At 35.4% G+C, this 25,429-nt stretch overlaps 2 protein-coding genes across 7 annotated transcripts in view; one reads left to right on the top strand and one right to left on the bottom strand.

Annotated features, from left to right (window-relative positions):
• The window catches only part of LOC145693071 (uncharacterized), a 55,377-nt gene extending 35,481 nt beyond the window's left edge, over positions 1-19,896 (top strand). For both annotated transcript variants that reach the window (XM_081768748.1, XM_081768749.1), the window contains exons 6-10: positions 779-836; positions 4,060-4,154; positions 10,944-11,033; positions 13,281-13,446; positions 19,682-19,896. In XM_081768748.1, coding sequence (XP_081624874.1) covers positions 779-836; positions 4,060-4,154; positions 10,944-11,033; positions 13,281-13,443 — 406 coding nt within the window. In that variant the 3' untranslated portion in view covers positions 13,444-13,446; positions 19,682-19,896. The remainder of the gene's footprint in view (positions 1-778; positions 837-4,059; positions 4,155-10,943; positions 11,034-13,280; positions 13,447-19,681) is intronic.
• LOC145693070 (trichoplein keratin filament-binding protein-like) overlaps positions 15,146-25,429 on the bottom strand; it is a 61,729-nt gene continuing 51,445 nt past the window's right edge. For 4 of the 5 annotated variants that reach the window (XM_081768744.1, XM_081768745.1, XM_081768742.1 and 1 more), the window contains exon 10: positions 23,175-24,456. In XM_081768744.1, coding sequence (XP_081624870.1) covers positions 24,427-24,456 — 30 coding nt within the window. In that variant the 3' untranslated portion in view covers positions 23,175-24,426. Of the gene's footprint in view, positions 15,283-23,174; positions 24,457-25,429 lie in introns of those variants that run through there. The other variant, XM_081768743.1, reaches the window with a different exon arrangement.

Below are 25,429 nucleotides of genomic sequence, written 5' to 3'. Positions count from 1 at the left end.
TAATGATGATAAATATGAAGAAGAAGAAAATAGAAATTCGGAACCATTGGACAAAGTGCTTATTTTTAATATGTATTGTGTAGTTAAACGCAGTTACAAACCGGAAAGGAATATCGGAGAAAATTTAACAACGTACGAAAGTTTTTTTTTTTTTTTATTGAAGTTATGCAAAATAGTGGGATCTTTGAAATTATATATATGGGTGTAAAATTGTACATTGACAATACAAAAAGAAACATTAATATCAGGGCGAAAGAACGTATCAGAACAGAAAAGGTAATAAACCTGTTTCTAGACTTTTTGAACACTTTAAAAATAATGACATTTTAAAAGTCATAATTTTATTTAATACAATAAATAATTTGGAGACTTAGAAGATTTATCTCACTCAGGAGATTTTGTAATCTCATTTTTGAACAAATACAATATGTGTTATAAGATGTTTTTTCTTTCTTGTTTTTATCGTAGTGACTATTTTACTTCCTTGCAGTATGTCACTTGTATCCTTCAGAAAAAAGAAACGGAAGGTGGCGCGAAATATAAAGTAAATATTTGGAAAAATAAACCAGATGGTAAATACATGCATTTTTGAGTTTAAAAATTTAAATTGCTTATTTTTCGAATTGTTCAAATTTACATTTCGCTAATATGTCTAATAGACTAATGGTACCTGACAATCTGCCGGGACTATATGCAAGTCCTGAAAATTAGGCCTTTGGTTTTGTATTTATAAAATAATGCATAAATAGTCAATATTTAAATTCTTTTACTATTGCAGGTACTTGGAAGCTGCTGTGAAATTGGTGAACGCAAATATAAAAAAAGCTGAGAAAAAGGTATATAAAAGAGCAGAAGTTTGTAACATATTTTTATATACATGAGAAAATTGGATATGATACAAGGAGTCAAAAGATACAATTTTGCAAATGAAATCTGTACTTGGAAACATCCCTATTACTCAAAGCAGCCTGGATGTTTTAAAAGTATGGGAATGTGTAACGGAATGACAGGATCGCTCCGAGTGAGAGGCTTACAGAATGTGACGCTTTTTACGTGTTTCGAAGTGTTTTTCTACCAAGAGAAGGAAACTTTCCAATCTTGTCTGTCACAAATACATTAGACATGTAATATTTGTCTTCTTGTTATTTGCTTTTGGCCACAAGTTTCACTTCACTTATTTAGTTCTTTTGATCTCTCTGTCACCTCCAGACGCTTGTAATATAGAGAAATGCGAGAAAAGCTGCCCATTACCATAAAACTCCATTTATTCAATACGGTACATTGTTCCAAAGCAGTTGCTCACAGGCCCTAGTTATTGTCTTTCCTATCCTTTCCAATGAACCCTATGCACGCCAAGGGCAGTCTTTCCTTAGAACGAAAACATATTAAATTAAAAAATAAAAATTAAAAAAAAAATATTACAATACTCCAAACTATTACTTACTTCACTCATTTGTGTTTATAACAGGAATTGGTAACAAGTTGTTAATGTTTACAGATAATATTAGATTGTTTCTATATTTCTCTCTCAAAGTTGCAAGAGCATAAATATCTTCACCGCACAAAAGTAGCTATTAGATAATTGTCTTACATGTCTTTGTATCATCTTGTTGTAATGTGAGTTCCTATTACTTGCTCAAGATCCACTCATATCCACAAAATAACGCTTAATTAGTCGTTGCAAAAACTCAGGAATGGTTTCATTTTATTGTTTTTGTGTTTCGTTTCAACCATTTCTTCATGATTTCTCAAACGCTGAGGGGAAACGGGGAATTTTGAGACAGCGTTGTCATCTTTTACAGCTCACAATTCTCAGCTTTTACAAGATACTGACTATCTCGGTAAGTACTTGACTTATCGATATCACATAAACGTAATAATAATGCTTCTTGTGACATACCGACTTGCTCTATAAATTTTAAACCGTAATGTACTAGTGACCTTTTCCGAGTTAAGGCATCATTTCCAATTTCAACTTTTTTTTTTCCTTCTGTTGTGGCAACATTGTTCAACTGGCCCTTCTAAACTTGGAATCAACTTAAACAGTTCTTGCCAGTATTTAATTTAACATGCACAAATAGTTAGTACCTTGCTCCCTGCGTTCGCAAAACACGTTTCAATTTGACACATGTTTAACGTCATTTCTCGTAAAGTTTGCAACGCTGATCTACGAGTGCCATCTCATTTTCTCTTTATTTTCGTTGCTGATTCCAATTACTAAATCAAATTTAGTTCATTGCATTAAAAAAGTAACTTTATATTGGGTTGACAATACTGTTCATCCGGTGATGTTAGCCAATACATAGGTAGGTGTCCCCTTTATTATAGTTGCTTCATGCAGAATTTCGCTTCTCTCTCTCTTTTGATTTCTCCTTATCACGGTTGGACATTGTAAATGGTGCATCCTGTATATATTTATATATATAAACATCTCGATGTACTATATGAACTTCGAAAGAATGTAAGAACAGAAAATAATCAATTGGTTACTGGATGTAGTTGATTCTTAAAGTAATGATAAAACAAGCAATTTAAAACATTTAGTGTTACTTATAACGTCATAGACATAGAAAAACCATTCATCTCTTTATTTCAAATTAGTATGTAAATATTAGATCGCTATAAAGTAATATACATATTTCCCTTTACAGACACAAGTGAAAGACGTATTGATTAAAAAAAGGCAAGGGGTATCATAAAGAGGATACTTTTTTCGATTATTTTTTCTCAATATCTCGCACCGTTTGCAAGATTTGAGCCTACTTCCGGTTGGAGTTTCTAATTCGTGTATGACCAGTGTTTTCTTTCTTCTTGCATGCAGTATGTAATAAGCAAATACATTACATACACAATTAATTATAATGTCAGTTATATATGGTGTTCATTGAGCAAAACACTCCAAAAACAAAGGTTCATCTTAGACTGGAGAAATGGTTATCCTTCGTTTTCCATTATTATTTGGCTATGAAACAAACGCTTGAGACATATACAACAATGTGGTGATGGAATGTATAATGCGTAGGATGTGTTGCTTTTGTTTTTTTTTTAAATTTCAACACTTCCAATGTACCCGTAAAAATGTAATAAAGAAATAGTGGCCATGTTTTTTTTAATATTCAATTAGAACTGGGCAATCTACATGAAATTTGCAATCGATCAGTGAAAACGTCATCTTTTTAGAGCCTGTAGTTTCCGAGATCTCATTGTCGAAAGGATTGACCACAAACATATAAACGTAGTATAAAAGAACTCGGAAGATGGCAGCAAGATTCACGTGCATTGATTTTAGAGAAGGCTTATTAAAATACAAAGGCTTTGAACAATCATTTTAAAACATAGACTTTATTAAAATGATGTATTTAATTAATTTATTTAAAGTACACATTCTCAAAATCTTATGTTTGTCTCTGTTAAACGTGAAATCACAAATAACCGTAAATGAAAGATTTGAAAGCTAAAGTTATAGGTTGGAGCTCAGGCGCTTTTAGTTGCTGTTGTAGCATTTTAATAGATAGAAGATTAAAATGCTAGGTTTATATGTTTGTGGTCAAGAAAAGTTTATATGTTTGTGGCCAAACCTTTCAAGAGTGAGCTCTCGGGTAGATTGTTCTGTTCTAATTGAATATTTAAAAACATGACCGTTATTTTTTATTACATTTTTAGGGACACACTAGAAGTGTTGAAATTATATATATATATATATATATATATATATATATATATATATATATATATATATAATTTGAGTCTATGTGACTAAATGAAGTCAGTAGGATCGTCAGCTACAATGCATTGATGTTTATATTGAATGAACTGTCTAGTACTTTTCATTTTCTTATACCCACTAAACTTCTTCGTAACTTTTACTTTTGAAAATATTTTAAATATGGAAAAGAAATTCAACAATCAATGAACAGTTTAAATCTTACGGGGAAAAAAAGGAACAAGGTGAGTATCATTGCTATAATTTACAATTCTGCCCAAAAGCATTTTACATTCTACTACCATTGTAGTTTGTGCATAATTGATTATTCTTTTTATTTCTTCCTATATATGTAGGAAAAACCAAACAAATCAGAAGAAGCTGAAACAGCATACAAAAATATAGTAGATAAAGAAAGTATTTCTGCTTTAGGAGAAAACATATTTACAGAGTAAGTGTATCTCTAACATTATTTAATTCTTAGTAAAACATCCGTAGTGACTTTAGCGTAGAATGTCTCATATTCAATAGAAATTAAATGAATGAATGAATTAATTTAACTTCTCAGGGGCGTGCCGTGTAAGTTTAAACAAATAGATGATAAAGTGAAAGTGAGTGACGATAATAGACTTGGTGAAATAATGGAAATAAGAGGAAACGGTGTCTCCATAAGGAAACCTATCAACACAATATTTCATCCATAAGCTTACTTCACCTGTGATTTTCATCGTTTTAGCATTAAGCCATTATACCCCACTAACTTCGGAACAGAACATCGTAAGAAAATGTTTTTTTTTTTTTTCTTGATATTTGTTTTAAATAACACCAAGAATTTACTTTTCACAATTGTGAATGTGGGAGCACTACTACTGTACCGATGATGTCTGAGTAATAAGGAGAAGTTTTGATGTCCTTCGTATGTTACGTTGTCTTACTTCCAATATTTCTTCAATTTCCTTTTCTTAATAATGTACATTTAGACTATTGATACTGAAATAAAGGTCGCAGTTACCGTACTATTTTTATTGATATCTAAAGATACGATTATATGTAGGTAAGCTGCCCTGAAAACTATAATTGTTAGTATTCAGATTCAGGTGCAAAATAAGATATTAGATAAGCAAAAATATTTATTTTTTCATAATACTCTGTGAAATTGCTTAATTTCAAAATATTCAATGAATTAGCTTGTACAAAAGCAATACGTGGGGCCGTGGTGGCTCGGTGGTAGAGGATTCACCTCTAGTGCATGGGGTCCCTGGTTCGATCCCAGCTTGTCAAGTGAACTTTGTGGTGGACAAACACCGTATGCGTGGGTTTCCTCGGGGTTCTCCCGTTTTCTCCCACTTTCTTCATTCCACCATTTCATTCATTTCTCATCATCACCGTCTCCTTTAGTCTAGCCGACAAAACATTGGGACGTAAAACTCAAAAGATTTCATTTCATTTCATTTCAAAAGCTAAACATTTAGAAAAAAAAAATTGAAATGGCACTTTTTAAGTACATAGTCATTTTTATGACCTGTTTCCCTAGGTTTTTAAGAAATTTAATACGACTTTCAATCCATATTTAAATGCAATTTCTTTGAATCTAAAGGATAAAGTAGGCCATAATGGAAACGAAATTCATTTTCTTAACCTTATCTTCATTTTGGTAGTTAAGTACTTATTGAGATCTTTATTATATATAAAGCCTTTTTTTGTTTTTGTTCATCTAACTTAGTCTTATTATGGCCGTGTTGTTCATATATGCGCTCTAATTGTTCTTCATTCTCATTTTGTGAGATATCGTTATATATCCTTAAGGAAAAAAAGTATCCAAACATTTGATTTGATTATATAGGAATGTGCCATTTTTTTTTTTTTTTTTTTTGTTTATTCGGTTGGTGCGAATGATGTAACAGCTTGACTAGCTCAGCCAAAAACTGCAGTGTGCTCCTGGCTGAAGTAGTCAAACGGTAAGGAACACATCGACTTGAGTCACCAGAAACTATGTCCTAAACGAACTTTAAACTTTATGGAAAATAATATCAAAACTGAATCGTTTCCGCTAATTTACGATGTACCCATGACTTAGTCACTCTCTCTAAGAAGGAAAAGTTTTGCGCAACGGACCTTCTTCTTTCTTTCTTTCTTTCTTTTTTTTTTTTTTTTTTAAATAATAATAAGAAGAAATCCAGATTCCAACTGACAGCGTGCCAAAGAAAAGAAACTGAATACTTACTATCGATGCTTCATAAAGAACGTATTAAACCAGTTTGGGATTAAGATTATTCTAGCTGATATCAAACTCTGGGTGTTACTATTTTATTTGAAGTTCTTATAAACCACTAAAATATCGCTCTACATAGCCATAAGTAAAGAACAACTGCTTTCTTTTCCTTTATAATTCACTTTCATATGAGAAACAACAGGGTTCATTATGAAAGTAATGAGCATTGCTTTAGAAAAACTGTTTTATTGTTTCGATTGTTACAAATCTTTAAAATTCCTCAAAATACGCTCCTTCTGCATCGATACACTTCTGGAGACGTGTTTTCCACGCCTGAAAAGCATCTTTAAAGTCCTCGGCTGGAATGGCTTTTAAAAGCCTTGTAACATGGGCTTGAATGTTCTGCATGGAGTCCCAATGTTTTCCTTTGAGGTGTCTCTTCAAACGAGGAACAAAAAAAAAAAAGTCACTAGGAACCAGGTCAGGACTATAGGGGGGGGGGGAACACTGGGGTTCAGCTCCGGGCCAGGAAGTCGACGACGGTGAAGGCGGTGTGACTTGATGCATTGTCGTGGTGGAGTTTCATTGAGTCTTTGATGTCACTTCGAAAGCGGGCGACCATGCGTTTCAGTTTCTTGAGCACTTCTAGATAAAATCCTGCGTTGACAGGTTGTCCTGGTGGCACAAACTCCAAATGGATGATTCCTCTAACGACGAAGAAGACAATGAGCATGGTTTTGATTCGGGATTTGCTCATGTACCTCTTTTTGGGGCGGGGGGAGGATGAGGTGTGCCACTCTGCCTTTTGGATTCTGGATCGTATTCGAACATCCAGGATTCGTCTCCAGTTACGACCGAGTCTAAAAAATCCGGATTACTTTCACACAATGCCAACAACTCCTTGCAGCGCAAAACTTGAAGTTCTTTTTGTTCGTTCGTCAACACCTTCGGCACAAGCTTCGCAAAGACCTTTCGCATTTGCAGGTCCTCGGTCACTATCCCATGTACCGCAAATGTTGACATGTTTAGGGTCCGCGATTTGTTGAATGCTCACATGCCGGTCTGAGTGCAACACTTCACGCACACGGTTAACGTTGTCGTCAGTCCTGTCCGTTGTTGGGCGTCCAGAACGGGGCTCGTCGGTGACCTCCTCCCGACCCTCCTTGAACGACTTGTGCCATTTTCCGACCTGGGATCTTGACAAACACTCCTGCTTGTAGCCTCTTTCAGCATCTGGTAAGTTTCCGTAGCATTCTTACCCAACTTGACGCAAAATTTTATGACGTAGCGTTGTTCGAGCGAACCCTCCATCGCGCCGTGTTACAACTTGTAAAAACGTGCTTCACGCGGATCGACATCCACACGCTGTCACTGCTCGCACCAGACTGACTCCAGGCGCGTTTGGAAGGACAGAGCCACCCACTACTTTTTCCGCGCCGGCAGCGCGTGTTGCGGTGGATTGTTGAGTCAGGGTAGCATCATGCTCATTACTTTCATAATGAATCCTGAATACGACTTTCATTTAAAGACCAATATATTTTTGGATACTATACTTTCCTCCACTTTCATCGAAGCACTATCACACAGTGATGCTTGTCTTTAGGCCTTAGTATCGACGAGTTACAACCACTGAGAATTATAGCGTAAGCGTTATTAAATACACGTCGGAAGACATACTGGTGGCATACATTGAGAATGAGGAAGCAGCTTACATGAAAGGAAGAACATACTCATAGCCATGGACGATTTATAAAGGGAATTATTATTATTATTATTATTATTATTAATAATAATAATAATAATAATAATATTATTATTATTATTATTATTATTATTGTACATAACTACGAAAACAAAAATCCTCTTTTATATTACACCATCAACAGACATTTTATAACACGACGAAGAAACAGGCTTAACAACTCTATCATTGTAGCGCAAAGATTGCAGACTGGACCAGTAAATCTGGACCGACATATGCTAAATTGTTGTTCCACTAACTTCTCCACATCGGTAGCATATTTCCTCTCGGACGCATTATCCTTATGCCACGACAATAACAGTTCAAAGCGACATGTAGTAAAAGCCAATATAACCAAAATAAGACTACTAACACCGACATTACAGGGTTCTGGAGGAAGCACGTCAACGAGTTAGAATGAGTGTAAGTGACCATACTAATATTGTAATTGAGCTAGCTTAATTGAACGGTATATTTAACTGGAATGATAAGTTCAGGCTAAACATTTATAAAATAAAGGAAAGACAATGATTTCAATGAAATTACCCGTAAATTACTAGGGTAGACAAGTGAACCTTCTGACTGTCACGAATTCATACAAAATCTCGTGTACCGGTAAACACTGTACACATGTTACAACAACGGAACTAAAATTAGTTACTGTTGGATAAGATTCGCGCCCGATTCATTTTCTTCTTCCAGAATTAATGAACTCGTCTTCCAGAGACATTAAGAGACAGAAACATAAAAGAGAATTCAAAGTATAATAGAAAGTCAAAGCATATTATTTATGAATATATGGTATCAGTCTTACGAAAGAATATCAACAATAAAAGAAATGCCTATTAATTTGGAAAGAAAATAACTTATGTTTAGGAGCTTCTGCAAAAACTTTACAAGAGTACTAAGATAGCTTGGGCTTCGCTACAAGAAGCTCACCCGCTATCCACCATTTGTATGACTAGCAAACTACAAAAATTAAGAAGAAACATTACAATACTCATATATATATACGACAATATAAAACAGACAGAGCAATATAAGAAGATAAGATCTACACGGGTTATACTATAATACCAAAATAGAAAATTAAAAAAGAAAAAGAATATTGAAGGGAGCGAAAAGGAATGAAGAGTAATTTGAGCTCGTCTCAATGAAATGTCTATTCCAGGTTAACAAAGATATATTATACATAGCTCTGAATATACAGAAGAGAAGTGTGTAGCCAGTTTAGCTGGGAACCAAAGGTTTGCACAGGAAAGTATTTCACAAGCCAGGATCTAAACTACAAAATATTCATCATATAGAGTGTAAAATAGTTTTTATTTGAAGAAGATTGTACGTGACGTTCTTTGCATTTATCTGAAATACATGAGAATTCACAAAATCCCCTCCTTCTACTTAGTGAAACTAGGTGCAAATTGACGTTTCACGTATACCAAGCAAGCATCATCTCCCCATACTCACAGGCTTATGATCATAGTTTTCGAGCTAGGCAGCCTCAAAGTTACAATTTTCTCGATTTCCGCATCTCATAACTTTGAAACAACGCATTTTTCGCCCTATGTTCATATGGACTTTTTTTTTTTTTTTTCGTTTGTTTAGGCGTGAGGATTTCACCAGTGGATTTTGGTTACATAATAAGTGAACACCCTATATATATGTTGTCCAAAAAGTCATGGACCATGATATATTATACTAATGTATAATGTAACATCCTCAGTGGTTGATTTCAAATGAATTGACCCTTAACTGTCTTGTCTAACTAACTTTTAACTTACAAGTAATTACCAGCTTGTACTGTATAAATAACATTAACATTTAATCTTGATTATTAAAGGAACTGCTGCATAATATATTCCATAACATTTTAAAACCATAAAAACTACTTTCAGATGTAATAAAGTTCTTGATGGCAATAAGAACGGTAAGGAATGATTCATGCGACGGAAGTAAATTATTCTTCTTGTTCACGTCATCCATGAGTTGGTGGGCAACATGGAAATTTTATTTTTTTTTTCTCTCCCTTGGGAGAGCTGTTTTATACTCTGATAAGGTCTCTTCTTCGTAACTGCATCTAGATATTCTATCCTTGGTCTTCCTCTTCCTAGTTTTCCTTCTGCCTTTCCCTCTATCAACATGGTGATCCAATCGGAGTGTCGAATAAGATGGCCAAGCATGCTGTTTCTTCTTTTGTCAATTATCTTCATGATCTGTCGTGCTTCATTACCTTTCTTTAATACGTCTTCATTCCTTTTCCTTTCGGTCCATGATATGCGCAACATTCTTCGCCAACACCACATTTCAAATGCTTCCAGCTTGGATATTTCAGCTTTTCTCAGTGTCCACGTCTCTGATCCGTAAAGCGCCATGCCCCATACCAGTGTCTTAATAAATCGTTTTTGAACGTCCAAGACACATTTCTTGACGTTAGTAGTCCTCATTTCCTATTGAATGCTTGTTTAGTCTGCGAATATCTCCATCTTGCCGTGGTGATGGGGGTGCTCTAGTGATCCCGAGAGCTAAGAGCTATGCCGGAGATAGCGTCGCTATCAGAGGGCTTCCCGTGCCGGACAGGTCTTGAGGGGTAGAAGCCAGACGAAGAGAGATATTATGGTAGTGGGCAGCAGCTCTACCATTACCACACTGAGGCTGAAGATGATTGACATCAGCAAGGCTCAAATGTGGACAAAAGCAGGCATCATGGACAGAATGTCCTCTATGGCTGTTTCACTGCGAGATGGAAGAACTTGGGACACCACCACCTTTCTCAGTCCCTAGAAAACAACATGGAAAGAAAAATAAGAAACAGTAGTGGAAGTAAATTAAAGCTTCATAATGTGACAAGTAGAACACGCCACAAATATGATCTCAGAAGTCCGATAAATATAAAAGCAAGCCTAAATTTGTCACTTAAACCATTCACTACATTTCGAACGTAGTTAAAGATTATACATCAACAAAATTTCTAAATAATAATCACTAAGAAAGTGGATTAGAGTCATCCATACGTAAGACATACCACGTATTAAAAGCTGGTTGAGGATTAAATTGATATGTATTTTTTTTTTTTTTTTTATATTAGATAATGTCTGTCATCTCACGATCTTTCAATATTAACAATCAGAACTATTACTTATATCGCTAGAGTAATTAATACTATGCATAAGGTAAGAAGTTATATTTTTTTAAATTATTATTATTGAATTATGCATAAAATATATACATTAACTTATTGTCCTAATAATAATTTGACAAACTAAGTTTTTAGTGTGTTTCTATTACAGCCCTGCAAATCCAGGTCGCTTTACGACTATTTGGGTGAGCGAAGTTGGACCATCTGTAATTGAATCAGAACTAGAAGATTTGTTTAAAGTGTAAGAATTTTCTATTTATTTTTTATTAATATTTCATATAAGTATATTTAAAAAACTCAAAGAATAATTTAGTTGTAACGGTTGTTTCTTTCCGAATATATTTTTAAAGAGGCTCCAATCATTTTCTTCTTATTTCACAGATAAACATGTCTGTACTAACCATTTACGAGGGTGATTCAGAAAGTAATGCCTCCAAGCTCACTATTTGGCCAATAGCACTGCCAACATTCTGGACTGTTTATCATTAATGCATTGATGTTTAAGCTATAGAACGTCACTTCTTTCACCTTCCTATTTCTTCTCGTTCGAGAGTAATGGAGCAGTCCATGGCATCCATTGGTGACGTCCGGTTGAAACAGTGGGCTCTCATTGTATTTCTAGCTGCGGAAGGTTGTGCGCCTAGGAACATTCATCGCGGCGATGAGTTGTGGATACACCATTACGACCCGAAAACGAAGCGTCAGTCGATGGAGTACGCCACACGTCCTCTCCGCCAAAAAATTCAAAGTTGTCCCATCTGCTGGCAAAGTGTTGTTGACATTCTCTCATTCTGCCTATAATCCGGATCTTGCGCCCTGCGGCTTTTGGCTCTTCCTTAAACTTAAGAATCACCTTCAGGTTCAACGCTACAGCTGTGACGCGAAGGTTGAAGCAGCAGTTCGGCAATTGTGTCACCAGCAGCCACTACAATTCTTCGCCGACAGCATGAGAAGCATTATTTCGCGTTGGCGCAAGTGTGTTTCACGTAATGGGGACTGACGCCACCATTTGTAGCTGACATTGCAAGCTTTCCACTCATAGCTGTATCGATGCTATCTGTCAAATACAGATAAGGTATCACCTTGGAGGCATCACTTTCTGAATCACCTTCGTACTAACGGTATAACATAATCTATTTGTTAAGGAAGACCTAGAAAACGAAATTTACTATGGGAATACTACTTTTTTGAAAATATGAATAAAGCTTTTGTTCATAATTCGTAAGTACGTATTTCAGTAATATTCATTATTATTATTATTATTATTATTATTATTTTAAATGGGAGCGAAAAAGTTTGGTACGGTGATTAGTGTGATTTCTCATTATTAGTCTTTCGATTAACACATTAACTTTAGTTCTCCATGTTCCGGATTTAGTTACGGTGCGAGTCCATTGAATGAAAAAGAAGAGTTCGGATTCCACTATAATGAACTACCTTGACAATCTTGTATTAAGGTATTTCGATTTAAATGCAAATGTAGCGTAGATTTGGAATTTTTAAATAATATTTTCGTACTGTAATGAACTTTTATTTACAAATAGTAGTTAATTTTATTTTTATAACCACGACATGGTTTACTTTTAGATTTCCACAAATGATAATTAGTTAACATTTACTAACACATATCTTGGATGCATAATGTAATTACATCTTATTATATAATGTATAATTTAGGCAAATACAAGCATCTAAATTAACTTAGTGGACATTATAACAATTGTAATGGTCATCCAAGATAACAAAAGTAATAATTATCTATTACTGTAAATAAATAGCATTTTTCTTTACTTATTTAAAATAAAATAACAATTTGTAAATGAAAAAGTTCACTATAGTTTGAAAACAAAATTGAAAAAAAAAAAAAATCTGTATCTCGTGAATAGAGTAAATAAAAGTAATTCGATTTATAATTGTATAATATGTTATGCTACGAATTTCATACTTTACGCAACTGTATTATAAGTAGATCAAGATTTTACCCCTAACTTTGGAGCTTCAGAACTTTTTATCAACGAATTGACGAAGGGTCGTATCTCAAAATCTCACTTTTTCAGACACAAAGAAAAAATAAGAATTCCGTAGAGAGGAAAGCAGTTAAATATGTAATAACTTGTCATCTATTTCAGATAATACTTGAGTTACATACAGTTTTGGGATCAAATAAATATATGCTTGTGCGAATAGAGCATAAGAATTGCGTAAGACAATTAAGTTAATTACATCTTGTTTAGGAATATACGAGAATATTATCGGAGTTCACGAAATAGCAAACGAAAAAATATTCATACATTTCTTAGAAAGAAAATGTGCTACAATGTAGTTTTCACTGGAAATTGAACGCGTAGCTACATGTATTAAAGGCGAGCATACTAACCATTTAACTATCAATTTATATTGTTGACTGGAATGTTAACAATATCATAAACTAAAAATATATCAAAACTACAAACAATTGAAAGAAATAATAATGTATTTTGTTTCTTAGGTACGGAACAATTAAAAATGTTGCAGTGTATAGTGCTCTAGGATCTGCATTTGTGTTTTATAAAGAATACCCATCTGCAGCTCTGGCGATGAGGTGGCTGCAAGGACATCGACTCTCAGGGAAAAAGTTGAAGCTTCGATATCATCGAATCACTGATGAATAAAAGGTATGAATAAGAATACGTTAAATGAAAAGTTTGGTTATTTCTTGAAATAAGAGTGAGTTTTACACTAGTAGTAAAGTGCCAGGAAGGGAAAAGAGTAAATAAACAAAAACTTGCATAGATACCCAATAGGTAGCAATAGGTTTTAGTTCGTAGCGTGAATCATGTTTCAGGACAGTTGAGTATAAGTAATAAAATATAGTAGGAAGTAGCGTGGAAAAATTGAGGAGTTTGATGTAATAAGGGCGTAAGCGAGTTTACGCCCTTTTTGCATCAAATGTATTTGTGGCTTTTGCCATGCTTGTTTAGCGTCCTGCCAACATTTCAATTCAATATCGGAATAAAATGTTGCACATTACATTGTTTTATGTAAGAAAAAAAAACATTACTTAAATTTTCAACATTGTTTTCCTCCAAATGCATGTTTCAGACTTACGCCCTTATTGCATCAAGCTCCTCAATTAATAAAAATTTCAGGCTTACTGAAACATCTTTTGGATCTTTTCCACGGAATCAGTAAAATATTGAAAACTGACTCCCTTTCTGTTAGGAAAAATGACTTAAATTTTTACAGGTTGTTTGGATATTAGATAATCATTGCTTGACAACATTGTTCTTGTATTTGGTGATTGTTCCTAAAATTGTTGTTCTACATCTAACCTTCACCTCATCTCTAGTCGTACTTTAGTGTAGTTTATAATTTTCCACTGAATTACTTAGCACTGATTCGATATCTACCATTGCTTAACAACTGATAAGCGCGATTTTTCCTGGAACATTCCATCAACATTGAATGGAGATGGTACGTTACATTTTCACATTGTTCATGCAAGTTACGTAAAACAATAAAAATGAAAAGTTTTCCATACTTTGCGCTAAAATGTATTTTATTCTTTCTCTCTTCCAATATTTCACATGCTTTAGTTATTACAAGCTTCTTCGGAAATCTTACGTTATGAGGTATGAAATCGGCAAGCAAATCACATGCTGGCTATATGGTTCCTTCCTCATTGGGAGAGGGAAAGAATATTGCTATGGAGATAAGTTTTTATTTTTATTATGAAGATGAGTTTTCATTTAGTGATTGTTCATTCAGTTGTGATTGCGTGCCTACAGTCTTCTTGTTCCCTTTGATTCATCTGATTGCGAATAGTTTATGCGCTTCATAGTATGAAATTTTCCTGTTGGAACATACCCCTTCTATACTCCAATACTTCCTCGTCGCTAAATTGGTAGAATCCTTACCTAGAGTGCGGAAGACCTGAGTTTGATCTGTGGGAGAGTACGTGTGGTTTTCTTTTATGACCCCAGTACTGGAAAGGAGTTAATTCCAAACAGTCAATATATTGAGAAATAGAGCAACCATCCCCTCATTACACTAATTCCTCTAGAGGGGGCTAATCTGGGACAGATGATAACACAGTAGCTAGCACACCTGCACGAAAAACTGGAGATCGAAGTATGGTTGCTGGCTTAGTTGTACTTAGTAGGTTAAATATACGTACAGACATAAATATACATATACGTATTTAAATATTTTATGTTCTGGGCCGAAGAGAATTTTGCGCTCCCCTATTTGTTCGTATTCACTTATGTATAGACCTATACATCAACAGTACAGTCGTGTCCGTCTACATTGAGGACAAAAATGTAAGGAACACTTACTTAAGTTTCTCACACTCACCTCTATGATTCTTTGAAGTTAGAGTCGGTGTATAAACGTCTTGATATTTCGAACAAGAACTCGGTTTTTCTTCTTTGACACTGAAGGCTCTACTTTTCTCACATGTTTGTATTTATTATATTTTATCTTGGAGCATTCTTCGAAGTATGTACACACTATGAAAACGTATTCAAAAGTAGTATTACACTTTAGAAGATAATTTGATATAACTAAGTCTATTAACTTCAGACATTCTAATGACAACTCAGGAATTCTAATTATAATTCTACTTACAGGTTTATGCAATTACTGAATACCACTTGTGTATTCTAGTGTTGGCACGGAAGATAAAAACAGGAAAAATAAAAATAAAAGGAATGGATTTCCCAGGTAGAGCAGTGCTTTACTAAAACCAAAGATCACACGTCAAATGATGGAAGCGCGGGTTGCAATATGGCGAAGTTAATTTGTGCATTCTTTTGCTCATTAGTGAAAGGTTGCCAATTGATGTTGGTATTTTTATTGTTATGCCAGTGCTGTACAAATTTTGAAGTTACTACTTCATTACTTAACCATCCCCTGTCTATATTATTATTATTATTATTATTATTATTATTAGTTGAATATACCCATGCTTCGCAGGGGGCTGTATTTGGAAGTCAATGCCTGTTGGAGTATCACCATTGATCTCAGCGACCGCGAAAACTGGATTTGATACTAATATCGGTCATTTTGGGCTATTTTTTACGTCACCGATACCCTCCCCCCCTGACTCTGGCCCACATGCAATTGTAACTAAATTTGCAAGTCATCGCTAATGGAAATGTCACCATTGATTTCAGCGACCGCGAAAACGATGGATTTGACACTAATATCGGTCATTTTGGATTACTTTTATATGTCTCGGTATTTCACTCCAACCCCCGGTGACCCCGGCCCGGAGCCGAATAGCGTGAATTTGGAAGTTAATGCGATCGGAGTTTCACCATTGATTTCAGCGACCGCAAAAACTATGAATTCGACACTAATATCGGTCATTTTCTACTACTTTTACATGTTCCGGTAAACGCCCCCCTGGTTCGAATTTTGACAAAAACGTTTAACTCTGGTCTGGGGCCTGGACGAAGGTATTTGTGACTAAAATGTGGTAACTCTCGGTCAATTTGTCTGGTTCCCAAGCCCGTTCCGGTAAACGCCCTCCCCTGAGACCCCCCTGTTTCGAAATTTGAAAAAAGGGCTTCGACTTGATCTGGGGCTTGGGCCAAGGTACCCCTGAACAAAATTTGGTAACTCTCGGTCCACTCGTCTGGTCTCCAGGCCGCGCACAGACAAACAACAGACAAACACACAAACAGACTCTTTATTTTATTTATATTAATTATTATTATTAAACGAATAAAGATTTTTTTTTTTCAAAAAACGAGTCCTTCTACTTCATTTTGACTGCTCAATAAATTTTTGAATGTTCTATCCTATATCGAATTTCTTTTAAATATTTTGACAGACTTGACACCAGGCTTTCATATTTTACATCCCTAACGTGTTCTTCACGCGGACTTTTGAGGTTTCGTTTAGTCTTGTCTATGTAACTTTCATGGATAGATACCTAATTTATCATTGAGACCTATGTAATAACTTAAATCGGGTGATATATTTTTTTTGGGGGGGGGGGGGTATTCAAAGCTGTACGGAAACCATACTGTGCAAAAATCTTTAATGGTATTGTCAATCTGGTGAAACTACAAATTTTTCCCAGATTAACAACAGCCTTAAACATATTTTTTTACGCACCACGGTTTCCGTACAGCTTTGAGGCCCCTCGAAACCTTAGAGAAGAACATCACCCAATTTAAGAGTTGTTACACAGATCCCAATGATAAATCAGGCGTCTATGAAATAAAAAAAATGCAGTTGCCGTGAAAGTTACGTACGCAAGACTAGAAGAAACCTCAAGGTCCGTATAAAGAAAGACGTTAGAAATGCAGGGTTGTCGAAACATTTTAAAGAAATTCAATACGAGATAGAAGATTAAAAAGGAGAGGGAGCTAAAAAGTAAGTATAAAGGTAACCAAGAAAGTTCTGTCGCTTTTTTGTGGAGGTCTGTGTTCAATTGGCCCTCACACCTTGAGTTGAATGCGAATGAAGATAAGGCGAAGGTCAATTGTCGGTATGGGTATATCTCACATACTACCCGGTTGTGGCAATTTAATTACACTGTGAACTTGCGTAAGGACCGAGTGAACATGGGATCTCCTCAGACCGTCGTAAGGACGTGTATGCTGTACGAGTTCAAATTGGAACCAAACGCCGCTGCAGCGGGGCAGATGATATGAGAGGCCTTTGGTGACAGTGCCGTGACTACGCGGTCAGTGCAGTGCTGATTTAACAAGTTTAAGGACGGTGACGAAACACTCGAAGACGCACCACGTGCCGGAACACCAACACATGTACAAAAAGATCTTCAGGCAGCAGTTGAGGCGAACAGTGGCTAGATATGTGAGGAACTGGGACTACAATTCAGTGTGAGTGGAGAAACTATTCGGCAGTACCTCCATCAACTTGGGAAGCACTACAAATTGGGTCGATGGGTCCAGGGGCGGAATTTGGGGGGGGGAGGGTGTGCAAAGGTGCACGTGCACTCCCCCTTTCATTGTAAATATACACTATCTAAAATGAGAAGCTAGCAGTGAAACAACACATTCCGAAACTTTCTGCCATCATTTTCCGTTTGGAGCTTAAAAGAAGGCAGAGCTTTGCAAAAGCAATAATTTAAGTTGATTTTCTGAAGGTTGAAGCAATAAGTTCACCAAGCAAAGTAATATAACATTTGACAAGTAGGGAAGGAAACAGAAGGCAGGAGGAGAGAAGGACATTTTTTGTCCTGAATTCCACTTGCGACCCTCTTTAAAACACTTTCTTCCGTTCTATGCATCAGTGTTGTCAGGGGTAAAGCATACTGTCACATGTCACTTCGAAGAGTTTCAGTATGAGTGGTTATTTTGGTAATTATTGGTGCACCCCCTCCCCTCAGACAATCCTGGATTCAGCCCTGGATGAGTCCCACATGATTTGACTCCGGGCCAGAAGGCAACGCGAGCAGACACTTGTGTTTCTTTGCTGTCTCGTCTGAGGAAGGAGCCATTTCTGGACAGGGTGATGACAAGTGGGTCCTGTACGAAGCTCCACGGCTTCGCATCCCATAAACCGGTTCCAAAACAGCCGAAACCAGCACTGCACCAGAAGAAAGTCCTCCTGTGTATTTGGTGGACTGCTCGCGGCATCGTGATCGGGAACTGCTACCAGTTGGTCAGAGCATCAATGCAACTGTGTAATGTCAGCAGTTGAGTCATGTTCAAGAAAAACTCAAAACTCTGGAGCCAGCACTTCTGAATCGCAAAGGGGTCCTCCTGTTACAGGACAACCCTAAGCCCCACGTGGCTAGAGTGACACGGGACACCATTCTACGCCTTGGATGGGAAACACTATTGCATCCGCCATACTCCCCGAACATTGCACCGTCCGATTATTACCTGTTCCATTCCTTGGACAATCACCGTAGAGGACGCCAGTTCAAATCCCTAGTAGAGGTGCAAAATGCACTTGATGCCTTCTTCGCTTAACGACTCTCCAAGTTCTACTTCGATGGTATCCATGGCTTTCCAGAACGTTGGCAGAAGGTCGTCGATGCTGATGGGGACTATTTTTGATCTTCCAGGTACGTCTTAGGTGATAATATCGATGTTCGAAGGTGGTGGGTGAAAAAGCGACAGAACTTTCTTGGTTACCTTTATAGAAACACTTGTTTTTGAAAGTTTGTTTATTCATTAAAAAGAGATAAATTATTAGACAGGGGATAGTTAAGTGATAAATGGGAAGCATTAATTTCAAAATACGTACAGCATTGGCATAACAATAAAAGTATGAGTTGGCAACCTTCCGCCAATGAACAAAAGAACGGATAAATTAACTTCGCATATTACAACCCGCGTTTCCGTTATTTGACCTGGAACTTTGGTTTTAGCAAAGTGTCCCCCAACACTGCATTATTCTGGCAAGCTAATTTCTTTTACCTTCCTGATATTTTTATCTTTCTTGTTTTTATTCTCCGTGACCAAGAATGCAAAACAAAGTCGAAAGCTCGGAAGTGCAAATTGTATTCAGGAATTTCATAAACCTGTAAGTAGAGTGATTAAGTCTACTTATAGTGTTTGTTTGTTATTAACTTACTAGCAATTTTAAATACTAACATTTTTTAGGCGTATCTAAATAACTTATACTTTTTATATTTTAGAATGCAATATTATTATTTTTAATAAAATTTTGCTTGACCATTTTCAAAGTCTCGTTGTTCTTATGTCTGTCTTGTATGTTAAGCACAAAATATCCACTATATTTTCCGTCATATTCCTTTTATGATGTCTTAATGATTCGAATACGCTTATAATAAAATCACACAACTTGGCTTTACTTACATTGTATATATATAACAGCATTTTTTCATAAAAGTAACATTTAATTGTTAACCTTAAATGGAGAAAAGAATTTACTACTTATAATCACGTTTTCTCGTTGCAGGATAAGAAGCTTACTTTGAGGAGAATCCAATATGTACATATGTTGTATGTATATTGTGAGATTTTTTTGTAACGCTTGCTGTAATATGGCATAGTCGCTATTTTATGTAATTTTACTGTGTAATATGTTCAAGAGACTCTTAGTAAAAATAAAGTGAAATACTTCACTTAAATTGTTAATATATAATTGGAATAAAAGTATTATGTTTATTATAATTATTTTCACTTTCATTTGCAACTCCCTTTTGGAGTTAGCATAGGTGTAAAGGTGTTCTATACAGCTTCTTTCAGGAGAATCTCATAGCGAGTAATAATACAAACGACTTTCTCCGTATGTTTGACCAAACGCGGTTCCTTCCCTCCATGCGCAAATTGAACTCAGGTGCCTCTGTTAGTGTAGTGTATGAGCTGTGAGTGTTTGTTTTCTCCTGGGCCTTAAATCCCATTCAAACTGAATCGCTTTTGGGAGGAGTGCATTGTCTAATGTTTCCATGTTTGTGATTTTCGCGCTAGACTAGAATGCCACAGAAACTGAATCGCTTTTGGAAGGGTCACATTCTAGCATTTTACGACGCAAAGTTTAGTATTTCAATGGTCAGAAAGCAGTGTAACAGCAAGAGTTGTGACATTAGCTTGACTTCATCAAGAATTTGATCGACAAGTTATATACATTCTGCGTCTCCAGCGTTCGATTCTTCAATAAAGAGGACGAAAACACAGCCATGCACTTAAGTGACCCAGCATGCAGGCATAAGAGAATCCCCCGAACCAAAGACAGATGGTAAATCGTCTAAATGTGTCTTTAGGAGCTGTCAATCACACTTTGCGCCAACTGCTTAATCTTGAAAAGGTGTACGAGGCTTAAATATGAAAAAAATAAGTGACTAAAGCGCATATCCTCAGTGAACTAGATTCTGAGTTCAATTCCCGGTGGTCAGATTGGAGTTTTAGCATCCCTTTCAGAATCAAGAGTAAGGAGACGTGGATCTACAACTCACGGTGTCATTCGCACCACATGAATTTTCGCCGGGAATCGAAGCCGAGTCTCCAGCATCAAAGGCGCGTACGATAATCATATAACCACGAAAATGCTCAGTTCGCAGCAGGAGAGCGTCAAACGCACTACACTGCTTTAGATTACTCTTTAAATTGTAGGTCTCATTCTATATAGCATTTCTTTTCACTGCTAGTTATATACAAACCAACCAACCAACCAATCAATCAATCAATCAACAAGTTTGAAGGAAGAATAAGGACGAAAAATGTCCACTCTCGTTATATACTTCTAAGTGAGCTCCCTGGTGGAAAAATAGCGTACGCGTCTTTGGCTTGGGTTAGAGTTTGAGTCCTAGTAGGAGAACACGTGGTTCGGATCCTACGTTATCCTGTAGGACGAAATTTCACCTAGCCTCTCTGCTGCAAGGGACGCTAAATTCTCATCAACAAATTAACCATTGTCATCGCTTAATCAAAAACTTGGTATTAAACGAAATGAGTTATGGGCTTCAGAGCTTGAGTGCGAACTAAGATTCAAGAACTCTGATATAGACTACCTGTGATTTGTCACTTTTATTATTATGTACTTACTAATAAAATTCCAGATAGAACTGAAAGAGCTATTTAATGGGACGTAATATCTTGGAAAGAAACTTCAAAGGTTAATTAGTTTAACCGTAAGTGTCATCACCTATGGCATGGAAATCATGGATTTGTTTCTCTGTGAGAATACGTGTTGTTTAGGTTCTACATCAAACATTAGGTCCATGTGAACACAACTGGTCAGTGGCTAACGCGCTAACTTTCTGCACGTGTAGACCTACGTTTGATTCCTGGTAGGTATATTTGTCGCGGATACAAACTAGAGTACTAAATTGGGTTTCACGTTAAGCAGCAATATATTTATTATTTTATACTTTATTAGCTTCATTACAATTAATTGATTAGTATTTGCTCAGTAGGTCCCTCTTTCCATTTCATACAGCCTCGGCGAACAAAGGAACAGTTAAACGCTAACCCGAGCAATCAATAGGTTCCCATTTGCTGCAGTTTCCGGGATGATTTTTTAAAGTATAAACATTCAGAATCTTTAAGAACTTGAAATTCATATTTTGATGAGAAGTCGGGTCAAGGTATAGATATTACATGCATCACATTACTTGTGAAACTGAGACAAAAGGTGGAAAAATAGTAATCAGAATGCCTAGCAACGAAATGTAAGCAAAATAATATGATACCTCTCGGTAATGAGGCGAGGTTTAACTGTTCTTAAATAATTTTTCCAAAGTGTGGTTTAAAATAATAACCTACCTACTGTTGTGACCCGATGTGTTTTTGACTTCGCTTATATTGGTTGATTAATTCAAGTTCAGAGTACCTTTTCAGCGCCGAGGTTACACGAATATAGTCCTACAGTTGGTGGAACCCAAACCACTATAATGTGTTACAATTTCAAAGCTGTCCTATCGGGAATTGAACTCAGAACCCTGTGCACCAAAGACGCGCGCTCAAGCCTTTACACTACTGAGTACAGCTTGACTAAGCTTATTGTTATTATTATTTTAGCATCTCATCATCATGTTCCAAGGCTAAGGGAGACGGTGATAATAAAAATGAACAAAATGGTGGAAAGAAGGAACTGCGAGAAAACGAGAAAACCCACGCACATGGGTTTGTCCATCACAAAATATTAATAGTACTCAGAACTGCGTAATATTCTTTTTTATCTATATTATTATACAGGGTGGCCCAAAATAGGTATACAGGCCAGCATCGATCAAGTATGACATTTTAATTTATTAATATAACGAATTTATTTGCTTTGGTTTGTTCCGAGCTTAAGATATAAGTGAAAATAAATTAAGAACAAAAACGAAAGAAACTAAATCAATACTTTGTATGGATAATAATGATAAGTAAATGATATAAAATGTCATGACCGATCAGTACGGGACTGTATACGTACTTTCTGGGCCAACCTGTATAAAAGAGTAGAAGTGGATGCCCCGTTATCGCCAAGTCACACTATTATAGATATTAATGTGAATTTTGGAGAGAATAGTCCTTTTGACATACGAAAATATGAGATAAGGAAGGATTTTTGGAAATATCTAATCCAAGAGATTAAGAAGGGTTCAAAATTTTCCTGAAGAATAGTGTATCACGAATCACTGGCGTTAGAGAGATTGAACTGAACGTATGATCTTCATTAAAAATAAGGGAACACGTGTTTCAGCGTTTTTAAAAATTCCTCCAAAGGGGAACATTTATAAAATACTCTAATTTCCCTTTGTTTAATCAGAAAGTGCCGAATGTAAGGATCTGAGATTCACGATGTAGACTTTTAATTTAAAATAATGAAACATGTATTCCAGCATTTCTGAAAATTCCGCTTCTAAGGGGAAAGTGTGGCAAGTTCGATCATACGGAAATTCCCTTCATTTATTTACAAGGTGCTGAATGTGATGGTTGAGTTGGAAATATTTATTAAAAATAATTAAAACTCTATTTTTATTTCGTAGTCATTATTTTCTTTTAGGAAATAGAATATAACACAAACAGAAGCAATAAATTAACTAAACCTATTTGAATAACAATAAAAGTGAACACACGTTGAAAAATCTGAATATTACACAAAGACAAACAAAATTAACCACTTATTAATGGAAATGCTCAAACTTCTAAGAACAACCATTACGAAGTGAAATAATGTTTTTGGAGTTACAAAAGTTTTAAAAAGGAAGAAACTCTAACGCTATCCCGGTCCTTTTTTTGTGCTTAAAAAAAATCATACATACGCTGTGCTGAATGTTGTTTTCAAGATAAAAATTTCTGAGCATTAAAAATAACAGCTTTCACTTCACTTTGCGTAAACTAGATATCCACAATCTTGTTAAAAGATTATGCAATTGTTAACAGTTCTATATTCTCATTGCACGGATTGGTAATTTATATGTATCTTATAAATATTTATATTTTACAGTAAATAATACAATTCTAAACTACGGGTGAAAGTACTTAATTTTTAAAGAAGTTTAGTCAGTTAAAGTAGTTAGATTTCAGAACAAAAAACCTTACACTATGTTAACAAAGCACATACACAAAGAAAGAAGTATCGCTAGTTTACAAAATAAATTAGTTGAGTGATACGTTAATTGTCCTACAAAGTAATACTAGTTTACATATAACATAACGTGACTAAGCGAGCAGTTTCCACCAACGTAATAATGATATTTTTTTTACTGAAGATAAACACTACAGATGTATCGCAACTACGCAGTAATTAACTATACAATATTGCCAATTATGTCAATCTTCGTCAAGTCTCTTCATTCTAACACTATAACTTTTTTTCTCTCTTTTTCTTTTAATAAACTATATAAGTAATTAGGCACTTCTAACACTACCACTTTTTTCTTTCTTTCTCTTTTAATAAACTGTATAAGTAATTAGGCATTCTAAAATATAAATAATTACTGACTAGTAAATAAGCTGGATTCATATCACTGCATTACTACGCCTTTGGCATTGTCACTTTTGATATCACAGAATGTTGTAATTGTATATATTCTATTCTATTCCTTGGGAATAACGCATTCATCAGTGAACAAGCAAAAAGCAAAGCTTTATGCCTACATAAACTTCAAACTATAATTATTTTAGATTCCCATTATTATTATTATTTTGTGTGTTTTGGAAATCATACCACGGTCATTTAAGCAGCTCCTTAATTACTACTACTATTACACATCACCATACAATACGTCGTCTTCCATGTACCTGAAAAAAAAAAAAAAAAAAAAAGGCTAAATAAATAAATGTTTCACCTCAGTACACATCATGTAAATATCAAATGCAAAAAGCAACGCTTAACAGATAAATATAGCAGCACACACACATGCATCTATGATCACATTTCTCTTGCACAGTAGTACTTTTAGATAAAGGTATTGGATGAGAACACTGAAGTAGCAATAACTGACTATCAGGTAATTGGAAATTAACTAACAAGTAAGCTGATTATCTGTTGGAGAAATATTGACATGTACAAGTATCTATTTGTAACAAAATTATAATTACTTAGTTCTTGTACACATAGTATCCCTAATACTAATTTTAAATCTAACTCTCTATCCCAAATCATAAGTTTTCAAGTTGTAGTATTCAACACAACAATCAGACAAATTCATGTGCCTCTTCATGACAAAGCAAGCAGTAAAGAGAACTTTCATTATACGATGATAATCTCAATTAGTTCAAGAATCTAACCAACCTACAATCTTCACCAAGGTTAAAAGCGTAAGGATGCGAGTTATAAATAGGAAGATTTAAATACTATGTTAAGATCGCAAAGAATGGTGATCAAATTATCCAGGGTTACCAGGTACGTGGAAAAGTCAGGGAATTTAGCTGTTAATAGTACAAAAAATCAATAACGTTAATATTTTTAATACTTTGCTTTTGACTATGCAAAGCATTGTGAGTATACTTTTCTTTTACGACTGATCTCCCTAGCACGAAGGACTTGAAGAACTCTATTTGACCAACTGAACTTGGTTTTACCAGTCTTACTTTTTATGAACTTAATGACAATATAAATGCTAACCCACTGTCCTGTGAGTATCCTCAATCTTTAGTTGATTGCATGAGTAAAGGAGAAGAAAGACTGGGTAGGTAATATAGGGACAGCTTATATAAAAGAAGTTTAAAAAACCTTTTCTCTCTCAGATTTCTTGTTTGCTTGATGTTTACC

The sequence above is a fragment of the Thermobia domestica genome, chromosome 8, assembly GCF_964235325.1.
Source record: "Thermobia domestica chromosome 8, izTheDome1.hap1.1, whole genome shotgun sequence".
In the NCBI taxonomy this organism is placed as follows: domain Eukaryota; kingdom Metazoa; phylum Arthropoda; class Insecta; order Zygentoma; family Lepismatidae; genus Thermobia; species Thermobia domestica.
The sequence above is the reverse complement of the archived record's forward strand: the minus strand, read 5'-3'. Positions and strand labels throughout refer to the sequence as shown.